Below are 12291 nucleotides of genomic sequence, written 5' to 3'. Positions count from 1 at the left end.
GGTCTCTCAACACTACACCGAAAGATCTTCAGTGCTTCGTCGTCAGCTGGGTCTTCGTCTATCGTAGCAGTAGCGGGTTTAAAGACCTGCAGGAAACGTCGAGAGATCCGTGCATCTGAACCATTAGCTGGCATATCCTGATGTCTTCTTGAAAGAGCATCGGCTCTGACATTGTCAGCTCCAGGCCGGTAGGCGATCTCCATGTTTGGGAACTTTCCGAGAAACTGGGCCCATCTCATTTGGCGTTCGCTGAGCTGCCGAGGCTTCCCAAAGTACTCTAGGTTCTTGTGGTCGGTAATTACCGTGAACTTCTTTAAAGACCTCAGCATTCCGTCCCATTCAGCTATGCAGCAGATTACTGCAAGCAATTCTTTATCGTGGATTTCGTAATTGCTCTGAGCGCTAGTCATCTTTTTGAGTAGTAGGCGACTGGTCGTAGCAGCCCTTGGTCATCGTACTGAGATAGTACTCCAGCAACTACGTAACCAGACGAGTCAGTCTCTAAGATAGTCTCTCGATCCGGGTCCCATTGAGCGAGTACTGGTTCGGTAATAAAGATCTCTTTTAGCTTGTCGAACGCCTGTTGCTCTACTTCTCCCCATCGGAAGGTAACATCTCCAGTTAACCTTGTAAGTGGAGCTGCTATCTCTGAGTAGTTCTTGATAAAACGTCGGTAGAAGTTCGCAAATCCTAAAGCTGCACTCCCTTTACGTTCACTGGGGTTCCCATTCCTTAATAGCCTTAACCTTGTCAGGATCCATTTTCAGTCCTTTGCCAGCTTCAATCACAAACCCAAGGTACTTTGTACATTTAACGTCGAACTCGCATTTCTTGATATCCAAGGTAAACCAGCTTTGCCCATGGCCTCAAGGACCTTGTTTGTGTTTTGCTGGTGCTCCTTCAGGGTACCGTTGGTGTAGATCAAGACATCATCCAGGTAGGCTGAGCAGAAGTCGTCCATGTACTCACGAAGCGTCCAGTTGATATACCGCTGAAAGGTGCTAGGTGCGTTTGCCATACCAAAAGGGTGACTAGCCACTCGTATAATCCAAATCGGGTGCGGAAGGCTGTCTTCCATTCGTCTCCCGCGTTGATCCTTATCCTGTGAAAAGCAGCTGATACATCAATCTTTGTAAACCATTTTGCTTTAGCGATGTTGTTAAAGGTCTCCTGGATTAGGGGTAACGGGTATCGGTCCTTCTTGGTGATTGCGTTAAGAGCTCTATAGTCTACGCAGAAGCGTAGCCCTCCTCCTGGCTTCTTTGCGAATAACACTGAGAGGCAGCTGGGGAGCTGCTTGCTCTGATCCATCCCTTGTCGAGGAGAGATATCAATTCCTTGCGTAAGACTAGGAGCTCTCCTCTGCTCATGTTGTACAAGGGGCCCCAGGGTGGCTCCTTCTCCTTGCCATTCTCATCCTTCTCTAGTTCAATCCGATGATCAATCTCCGGTCCCGCAGAGGAGGCATCTTTGCAGCTGTTTTGGGGTCAAAGATCCAGGCCATGTGCTGTGTGCTTTAGGAAGATAAGACATAACATCAACCTTCTTCTTTGGGGCTAACGCTTTCTCAATGTCTTGAAGAGAGGCTGCGAATATCTGTACTGTCTTGTCGTTCTTCGAGCGCCGGATGTACGTGTAATAAGCTGTTGCACCAATGCGCTTCAGCCGTAGGTCCTTCGGGATAGGGCGGTCCTCTGTGCTAATAAGGCGGATCCTCTGGTGTGATGAATGGATATAGATAGACTTCTTCGATGGAGCAATAGTAACTTGTCTCTTGTTCATCCACGGGCGTCCCAAATATAAGATCATACCCTGGGTGTGAAGGCGCAACGTATCCCCATATAGTGTCCTTGTAGCCTTGAATGTCGATAGTAAGCCTAGCGACTCTTCTAATAGTCCCAGGCTCTTCGGTAACTCCTTCCAACACGCGGGGGGAGATAGGTAGGCACTGTAAACCAGCACGTTTAACAAGGCGGGGGCTTATAAGAGAGTATGAGAGATTTCCAGTGTCAATTAAGGTTGAAGCAAAGGTATGCTGGTCAACTAGTGTCTCGACAGTAATCCCATTGCTGCCCATGTCCTTCTTAAAGGATGCCCACTCTTTTGCCAAATTGTGCTGACTTACATGCAGCTCTTGCCGGTGACTTTGGGCAAGAGCTAGTCTTTCCCGAGTCGCTGTCTTCTTCTAGGGTATCCACACTACTTAATTCCTCGTCACTACTTGGTTCCTCCTTCTGGGCTTTCCTGCTCTTCCTTTGCTCTGTAGTCTTAGAGCTAGAGGCCTTTAGCACAGCTGTCTTTTTGTTCTTTCCCTTCTTCTCAGGTAAACCTTTATCCTCTGCACAAGTAGCAGACACATGTCCTCTACGTTTACAGTTAAAGCAGCGTCCTTCACGGCGTAATCGGTCATACTCAGAGCTGCTGAGTCGGCGGGGCCTCCGGATCTCCCTGTGTATTCTACACCTTCCATTCTATCCTCTAGTACTGGGGAAGGAGAACGGTGCTTGTTCCCGTGTTCTTTGTTTAGGGGTCTGTCTTCCCGACGGCGGTTCTTGGTTCCCTTGGTATGCAAGTCCATCCGATACAGCTGGTCGGCGATCTCGATTGCCCTGCTCTGTAGCTCCTCTAGATCCTTGCTCTTTAGGCCTACAAGCTTGTCCTGGAGCTTGTAAGCGAGGCCTTTCTGAAGATCATCATCTTCGTATTCTCGTCAGGCTGCTGTTGGAAAGCAGTAACTGTTCCCGGAAGTCCATCACGTAGCTACGGATGTTCTTGTTCCCTTGCGACATAGACCAAAGCTTGTCACGAGCTCTCTCCTCCTTGTGTGGATCTCCAAACATCTGATCAAAGAACTCAAGAGTTGGTTAAAATCCCATTTGCCAGATATTCTCATCTGGCTTATGTATGGCAGGGTCAGAGTAGCAGCTGTTCCCTTGAGTCTCGCGAAGGCATAATCACATGCCATCTTATCGTTCTCGAAATCATTCTTGTCATTTTCCACTTTAGCTGTCAGCTGCTGGTGGAAGACCTGGTATTGCTTCCTTGTACCATCGAACATGTCCGGGTCAGGCTGTCGGCGGCGCTTTGCGGCGGTATTAACGGTGTTTGCGGGTTGTATCGCAGCTAGAAGGGTGGCTAGCCATGCCGGCGGCTGTTCGTTTGGGTTTATGGTTGTAGTTGTAGCTGTAGTGGCTGGAAGATGTAGGTCTCCTGTCTCCATGGGCGCTGAATCCTCATTGCTCTGGGAGTAGAGACATTGCTTGAACCAGCCCTCTGCAGCGCAGTTCTCATCGTACTCCAGATATGGAAAGCTTCCTGTACTCTTTCCTGGACTGCAGGCTCATCCATCCCCTGGGCCCTTATAGGTTCTGGAGAGATCCTCGTATCTCCTCATTGCTTACACCGTCGTGGTACAGTTGCGTTATCTGTACTGCCAGCCCTACTGCAGAGGCATCCGCTGCTGCCATTGTGCCAGTGTAGGTAGGTCGATTTCTTGGGCCACGCCTTGAGTAGTGGACTTATCTAACGGTCTTCGGTAGACCTTTCTCGGTTTCTGGTGCTGCCTAATGTCCGCGACGATGGCGGCTTATCCAACGATCCTCGGTGGACCGTTCTATATTTCGGGTGCTTGTACGTGTACCAAGCTGTGTAGCACTGCAGCCAGTTGCAAGTGCTCTTCGTTAACCCTCGGTGGGTTCGAAACGGCTTAACTGAGATCGGTTCTTTGATCACTCAGTATCTTCAATATATCGCTCTAAAGGCGTCCGTCTAGATGTAGCTCTAGGGGGCTTCGGTCGTCACTGCTATGGAGGTTACTCCAAAGAGGCTAGTTCGACGTAGCGGATGCTACAGAAGGATCGAATTCAATTGTAAGGGTGCGATGGGTTGACCATAAGTGCAGGTATAACAGTAATGAATTCGATAGAGAAGCTACACTACGCTTGCGCTGAGTCTATGTATCACGTAGTGCTAGGTTCGAGAAACTTCTAAGGGTCCGTGGAGCGCCGATGAAGCCCCGACAACGCTCCGAGGGTTGCAGCCTATCCCAACCAGCTATAACGAAGGCCACAGGCCAAGTACTACTAACCAAGGCTTCAGCCTCTTACATCCGGTGATCGCAAATGGAGGGCAGGTGAGGAGTAATCAGCGAGCATAGCCCATCCTGTTGGATCATAAAGAGCCCTAGGCCCACAAGACGGAGGAAATTTTCTTGGGATTGCGTAACAGCGGTCGGACGTGAACTTTTGTCACTGCGTCCAGAAATTGATTTGTGCGGTTGAAGTGAAGTACCCACCGAGGGCCGCCAACCTCCAGCCGAAGTTCCGGAGATCCCGTCGAGCCACACATCCGTTCCGGATATCCCGCTAAGCATGGGAATTCGTTCCGCTTCGTATGTTAGCCGCTTTTTCTGCTGATTATGTCATCAAAGATGAATTTTTCGGTATCGATAGCGACGGGTATTCCCGTCATACATATTCACCTGCTTGATCGATTACAAAAGTCATACCCAGGTACGTCAAAGTCGTTTTCACGTTGCACGGATACTGACAGTGTGCTACTATAGTATCGAGTCAAGCTTCCTTTCGTGCTTGTCTTTCCTTTCGAATTCTAACAACATAGCTCTTCCCAGGATATCGAGGAACAATCCTTTTCCTGATATCAGTTGACCAGGCTATATTACCACTGACAGTGAAAGGATGTCTGGCCTACAAAAGACTGTTGTAGTTGTAGGCGCGACTGGTAAACAAGTAAGCTCTCCTCATTAACTGTTACTGTGTAAAGACGCCTTCAGGTACCGTAACTGACTCTCTACAGGGCAGCTCCGTTGTCCAGGAATTCCTTCAGAAGCCTCTCGAGTATCGAGTTCGCGGTCTTACGAGAGATCCGAATTCTTCAAAAGCGAAAGCCTTATCAGAACAGGGCGTGGAGGTCGTCCAAGCCGATGCGAATGACTTTGCCAGTCTGTCAAACGCATTTCAGGGTGCTCATGTCATCTACGCCATGACAGATTTCTGGCAAGCTATGTCCTTTGACGTGGAATATGAACAAGGAAAGGCCATGGCGGATATTGCGGCAGGCCTGCCTCAGCTCGAACATCTTGTATGGGCCGGACTTCCAGACGGGAGAGCTATATCTGAAGGAAGATATACCCATATCTATCACTGGCAGAGTAAGGCGGCTGTCACCGACTATATTCGCGAGTCAAAACCAGACCTTTGGGCAAGGACTACGGTGATACTGTTTCCGAACTACTTTGAGAATTGTACAACTAATCCCCGCTCGTATCTACCGGTAAAAGTAAGTTCTTCCTCCACATTGAAGGCACCGTCGAAGTACAAAGCTGATCAAAACAAGCAAAGCGACGGCGTATATGTGCGATCGTTTCCGCTGCCAGCTGATACGCCTCTACCGAACGTGTCAATCGCCGACACTGGTAAGCTGGTATATCAAGTCGTAACGCACAACACAGAATATTACAAGCGTACAATCGCATTCTATTCCCAAGCCATCAGCGAAGGTGCAAAGCTTGAAGTTTTATCAAAGCGTATGATAAGTCTGTTGAACTATTTTTTGACGTAGGACTGACCAACCAAAAAGATCACGGTATTCCTGTCCGATACGAGCAGATCTCGGAGTTGCAATTTCGGACCGCCCTCGAAGCGCACATGCCACCCATCACCGCGCTGGACTTTACTGAGCAGCTGATGTTATTTGACGGATGCGGAATGATCTATGACAGACCCGAGTTTGTGCAGGCAAATCAGGTATGTATATCAGTCATTCTATTTACCCTTAGAAAGAGTGGAGGGAGACTGATCTAGCTAACAAACAATGTAGATTGAAGGACTCGAGCTGAAGACATGGGAGACCTACGTTAAGGGTGAGGATCTCTTGTCTCATATGGAGAGTGCCTGATACGTAGAGCTAGGATATCTGGAACCGGCCTAGTTGTATACTTTATGGAGACCTGATTCTTCTGATAGCTAAACCATGTAGAAATCTATTCAAAGTGTTGACGCTGAAATTTGTACACCCGATGGTCTCGATATATAATGCTATTCTAGTGAACACTATGTTTCGGTTCTTTTGTTCTGTTTTGTGCTGATGCTTCTTCTTCTGTTGCTCTCAGCGTCTCCAAAGACTGTAGGTATCAGCTCCTTCTCGTTTACCTTACCCATCGAGTTACACTTTATTCCCGACACGACTTCAAGATCCTGCGGAATCTCATAGCTCACTGATCGGCCCTTCAGAGTGCGCCTCATGGGTCAGCCGTTCGTAGGTAAGTATCTGGTCAACTTTGGACATGCATGAGCACATAGTGGGTCCTTTCTGTTTTATAAGCCGCCTTAGCCAGCAATTCTATGTGTGACTCCCAACCATGCAGACCGTTACGAGTTCCATGTTTGAGGCCATGCAAGGTTGAGATATCGATCCATAATATCATACAGTATTGCGAATCGAGTAAAGTCTAGATGGCTTTAAAAAAACGTGAATTCTCCCCATAACCATCTTATGCTGACGAGGAGTTCCTGAACTCATGATGACAGAACGGAACTAGTGGGCTGGTCCAGCTCCGACTCATGTCCTGCTCTGCATATCTAACAACTGGTGCAAGAACCCGAAGATCGTCACCGAAAACTGAGTCAGGGAAGTGCACGGAGAACTCTTCGTTCTGCATGAAATTTCCATTGCGTTCCCAGGCCTTCAGGATCTCGTAGTAGAATGGCGCGACATGTGCATCGCTGGACCACGGCGCAAACCGGTACCTGTTCTGAACCTTTCGTACAATCGCTCAGTCGTACATGTCTATTGCAATGATGCAAATGTTGATTGAACGGGGATTAGGGGCCAAAATCGGTCAGATGATCTTGTTCTACCCAGTTACAGTTACAAACACACACAGCGCGAGGGAATCATACAAAACATTCGAGGATGGATTATTCTCTCCAGCAGAGACCATGGATTGGATGATTAACACATGCATACCAGATGAGAAGGACCAAGAAACTCCACTGGCGTCTCCTTTGTACTATCTATCGGATGATGTCCTTGCCAAATTCCCACCGCCAACCATAATCTTAACTGCTGTAGATACTCTATTTGATGAAGGGATAGCTTTTGGGCATCGCCTTCAGAACGTGGGAGTTGATATTGCCATAATCAAGGCTAAATGGCAGATCCATGTATTTGTCTTGATGAAGCTCATGAGGCAATCAGCAGCCGCGCACGCAATGATGCAACTTGCGGCAAGCAGAATGCGCCAGGGCCTTCTTCTTAAGCAGTCTTTATAATCAGTTGAGCTGGTACAATCGCGAGCACAAGAATAGCTTTTGTCCTTTTTGCTCTGTAACTTTATAGAAAGACCATCATCTTCGCGATCGGGTGCCACTTGTTATGCTTCTCTCGCCGCTTCTCGGATCTGAATACGATTTACTGGAGTCCAATAACGGCATTCTGCCCCCTTCTCGCAAAACTACGTCTTATAAGCTATCAGAATATTCGTGCACATTCTGTGCTCAAAATAATGTGTACCGTTTCTGCGCACTGATCAATCTACTTTTGCTCGATATCGTAGGGGAGCACAGCTAGGTGGAGTCTCCGGGGAAAGGTGCACCCAGATTCAGCCCCAAGCTTGAAAAGAGTGATGGATCAAACGTTTCCGAAGTCAGAAACCCAAAGGCTTCAAAGCCTTCTGTATCGAGTTGCATAGTATCCAAAGTATTGTTCGTAAAAAGGTGAGAATTTTGAGAGAGCTCGGCCGATGGACTTGAGGTAGGACCATGGTGGTTCCCTGAGGAGACTAGATATAGTCCAAAACTGATCAGCATGGGTCTCTTATGCATAATGAGAGTTTTACATAGGCATACTGACCTTGCGAGTACACTTCGGATAGATTACGAATGTATCTAGAACAACTCAAGACCAGGGGATCGTAAGTTTTGAGCTTTTGGAAGATAATCTCCGCTTTATCGAGTAGTGATTGTAGGTGATGTACAGCAGCATCATCTGGAGTGGCTTGCCCGCGCTTGGCCCACAATAAGCGGCCGCTTATCACTAACGCTGCCGTAAAGACTATGGAAAGCTGGTATTAGTAACGTAGAAAAACAGACAACGGATTGTGACGTACCGTAATACAGTGTAAAGAATCCCACGCCAAGATTGTTCTTGCTAGTTGGGTCAGCGGCTAAGACCGTATGCACTATTTCGATAGTACTTTCGGCGGACTGCAGACATTCCTGGGCCTCAGCCATCACAGGTTGCATCAGGTATGGTAGTGTCTGGTCCGAGGGGATGTCCACGCGAAATATATTGCGTATGGCAGTGCTGAGTAAGGGCCTGTGGACGAGTATAGTAACATTGTGGTATCGGAGCGATAAAATCACACGTAATCGGTTGATCTGAGTATTCTCGGAAAGCATCTCGGAGGCAGGTTCGCAAAGTTGAAGATAGGGAGGTAATTGCAAAGTCCAGGATCGAAGCATCTTTCGAAACTCGCCCGAGGCCTGCAGCGAGGCCAATTCGTCAGGCTCAAGGTCCTCGTTCTCCATATTGGCACCATACTGTTTGATGAGAGATTTACTCATGATCTGATACAACCAGAATGATACAGCTAAAAATTGACCTGGCAAATCTATGGCGTCGTTCGCATTGTCTAAAGCCGTTCGAGATTGCCAAGTCGTAGGCTTTTGAGTGGTCATCAATTCGTCTGAGATGGCTGCAGGTCGACCAAATACCATACTCAGCAATTTGTCTAATCCATATATGACCAACCAGGTCCGGCGCCTTGATTCTGCTGTATGTGTATCCAGAGTTTCCCTGCACCTGTTGCTATGCAGTCCAAGGGCGATCGCCGAACGAACAAGAAGACCGTGTGTGTTCCAAGCTTGGGCAGACCTCTGCGTACCCTTACAGAACAGTACGACCAAAGCCAAGTAGTGCACGATCTCAAGGCTAATTACACGCGTCGATAGCTCCCCGCAGAGGCCCACACCTCTGTTGTAGAAGAGATTTGATCTATCGTGGCGGCTTTCTGCTGATGTTGTATCGTCGCCGTACTGGTCGAACTTGCTGGCCATGGCAAGCATCATATTGAGAGTACCAAGCCAAGTCCTGCGAGCCCTAACAAATCCATTGGCCTTGCACTCGGCGTAGGTTCTTCTCATCATCTGCTCGTGGATGAAAGGGAACACCACGCCACATGTGTTGAAATATACGTCAAGCAGGCAGTCCATAACTTCGATTGATGGCAAGGTGGTGATGGAAGTTTCCGAAATGTGTGAAGAGGGAGACAACTGCACATGGGATAGTCTCGTCATGTTGATCTCAGCCAGAGTGTGGTCCCCGTCTGCCCTAGTCTGCACAGCTTGCGCAAATGGATTGACAGCAGCCGCTGCGCGGATGAGGAGACGGGCAAAGTTCATGTTAGATGACTCGCCAAAAAAAGCTGATGTGCGTTCCTCCATGAAAGTCATAGCCATGCCATTTGGTGATGCATCTTCGTTCCGCGGCTCCTCTATTTCATTGGCGCGATGGTGAAGGTCTTGATTCTGCACGGACTCTTGCCGGCCAAGCGAAACACTCGCGCGGGCACAATCCGAAAGATGGTCTTTAAACAATTGATCAAGACGCTGCACCATGCGTTCGTTGGCAGCGACACGTTGTTCAAGATCTGAGAGATGCTCCTTGCGCACCAGAACATTGGCGGCAGCCTCCGTGGGCTCGTATTGGCAGACAATGCCAAGCGCCTGGCAAGACGAACACAATGGACGTTGTCCATCACACCTGACATGAGGAATACGTCAATCAAACATGACCTCTCGGGTCCTGCGGGGTGAGTGGTGGGTACCTGGACTTGCGCATACGACATGCATTGCACGCCAGAGCAATGCGCCGACGTTTGCTTGTCGAGCCAGTCGTTTCCGGGGCATGCTCGGAATCCGCCATAACTTGGAGGATGTGGGTGAGAGCAGCACCGGGAAAAGCAGGCCGGGAGTTCCGCTTCAAGAATAGAGTGGACCTCGATTGCCAGAGGCAGGTGGGGAAGGTGTTATCTGTGCACCAATGAGATTAGCACGAAGCGGAGTCTAGCGGTAGTCTGGGGGAAGGCGGGATAACATCACGAACCGACAACCTCTTCCTACACGCAACCACCTTGTGGAAGACACCTCCATTCTCGAATATAACTACAACGAATTTGAACGAACAAAAAGCCTATCAGACACCAAATACTAGCGAAGAACAGCAGAATAACGTCGATGATACCAAGCCCGCTATAACTGTACTCTTGTCGACACAGCTGATTGTCTTTCACTATGGTTGGAACACAGGCTAACGACTTTAACGTCGCCATTGTCGGTATGTTTGAGACGATGCGTACAGCTTTACCCAGTCTATCTAATATGAGGCCCAGGTGCCGGGATTGGAGGCCTCGCACTGGCCATGGGGCTACACAAGAAAGGAATACCATTTATACTCTATGAAGAAGCGAAAGAGTATTCTGCTGTGGGGTTAGCTGTCCTGATATGATGCTTTGCATGGAGAGCTTCACTGCTGAGTCTGTAATAGTGCTGGCATAGGCTTCGCTCCTAACGGCCTGAGGGCGATGGATCTAATCGAGCCTAGCTTCCGACCCTTGTATGAGAAGATTTGCGTTGGAAACAAACGTGCCGATGCTCAGGACGTTTTCTTTGAGGGCATGCTTCTCGAAAACGGTCTCGGTATGCACCCTTCTTGATCCACATTGTGCTCTCTCAGTAACCGGCATTTGTAGGCCAAAATCAACCGTGGTACGGCAAGTCAGCGTGGGGTCACCCTGATTTCAATCGTAAATCGGTTCGTGGCTTCGTGACTTGTCATTGTATATTCTAGTCCCGCTGACTTCCAACAGGCACACCGCAAGACGCTGCTTGAGATCATGACCAGCTTTATTCCAATTGAGAATGTCCGGTTTAGCAAGCGTCTTGTCGATATCGAGCAGCATCAGTCCAAGGTCATCCTCATATTTGCAGATGGGGCTGTCGCGGAAACCAGTGTCCTTGTTGGCGCTGATGGGATAAAGAGTACAGTGCGCGAGCACGTGTTGAAACCGCAGTTCCCCAACGAAGTCGCTCCTGTTTATGCAAATGCATATTGCTACAGAGCTGTTATCCCGATAGCTGATGCAGAGGCCATCCTTGGAGATCTCACCGATGTCGCTAAGTTCTACTTTGGTTACAAACGCAGCGCTGTTACTTATCGAATTTCGGAAGGACAGGTAAGCTAACTTTCCATGAATGACGTCAGCTATAGTCACAAGCTACCTAGGCGCAGGAGTTCAACTATCTTCTATGCGTGACGGACGAACAAAGGTGGAGGCTCAACGAGTCTGTAACAGAAAGAGTCTCACATGAAGCCATGATGGCTGATTTTGAAGGGCCGGGGGCTGACGACCGCTTCCGACAATTGTTAACCATGGCCGACCCTATTCGGTGGGGATTCTTCCATCATCCGAAAACCTCCACGTACTATCGTGGCCGCGTGGCGCTTTTGGGCGACAACGCCCATGCGTCTCTACCATTCCAGGCTGCGGGTGCTGCTCAAGGCTTAGAGGATGCCTTGGTTCTGTCGAATGTACTAACTGAGATTGCCAAAATGTCTAAAGGAGATGAGGTCTTACAACCAGAGATTATCGCAGGTTTGAATGAGTACGATTTGGTGCGACGACCACGTGCTCAGAAGCAGCTGGAACAGGCTGCAGAGGTGGCACGCATGATCTTCTTCCAGCATGAGGAGGTGGGAGACGATATGAACAAGATTCTTCCCATGCTGCAACAAGGTCGGTTCAATTGGTTATGGTTCCATGATATCCAAGAAGATGTGGACAAAGCTTTGTCCAGGATTCAAATGGCGGCGTCAGAGCGTGGACCCATCAAAGCAGCTATGTAACACAAATATATCATACACAAAAGTAACCAAACATTCGCGTTCGAATTAGACTTTGAACGTCTTTGAACTTTTGCCAACTGACAATCAAAGTGACTATAGTCGCATTAGTAGTTGATGGAACAGCTGTAGTGTCAGGCTCTCGGCGAGAGCAAGAAACTGCCCAGGACGGAAAGGAATGTGTCAAGCTGATAGTAATATGTAGGGTCCACCTAATCATATCAGGTGCAGGGGGTTACTTCCCCGTCTAATTGCCTTGCTTGTCAGTCAGCGCATGCTATTGCTGATCGCTTGGCGCAGAATAACACCCGGAATTCCCCATCTATCGATATACGTATCCCCCTTTCCCTCTACGTCTTATGCTAGAAC

At 48.7% G+C, this 12291-nt stretch overlaps 2 protein-coding genes across 2 annotated transcripts; both read left to right on the top strand.

Moving 5' to 3' along the window:
* Positions 1-4697: 4697 nt before the first annotated feature.
* Positions 4698-5916, top strand: ALTATR162_LOCUS3537 (uncharacterized protein; the record flags this gene model as incomplete). Its single annotated transcript, XM_043311145.1, has 5 exons — positions 4698-4748; positions 4816-5298; positions 5356-5545; positions 5599-5765; positions 5839-5916. 5 exons carry the CDS (start codon positions 4698-4700, stop codon positions 5914-5916), a joined length of 969 nt encoding a protein of 322 aa, XP_043167080.1.
* Positions 5917-10313: 4397 nt separating this feature from the next.
* On the top strand, positions 10314-11925 carry ALTATR162_LOCUS3536 (uncharacterized protein; the record flags this gene model as incomplete). Its single annotated transcript, XM_043311144.1, has 6 exons — positions 10314-10356; positions 10412-10508; positions 10567-10718; positions 10772-10833; positions 10889-11254; positions 11305-11925. 6 exons carry the CDS (start codon positions 10314-10316, stop codon positions 11923-11925), a joined length of 1341 nt encoding a protein of 446 aa, XP_043167079.1.
* Between the last annotated feature and the right edge of the window lie 366 nt (positions 11926-12291).

This window comes from Alternaria atra (assembly GCF_907166805.1).
Source record: "Alternaria atra isolate CS162 genome assembly, contig: 22, whole genome shotgun sequence".
Lineage (NCBI taxonomy): Eukaryota > Fungi > Ascomycota > Dothideomycetes > Pleosporales > Pleosporaceae > Alternaria > Alternaria atra.
This window is presented reverse-complemented; position numbering and strand designations above follow the sequence as displayed.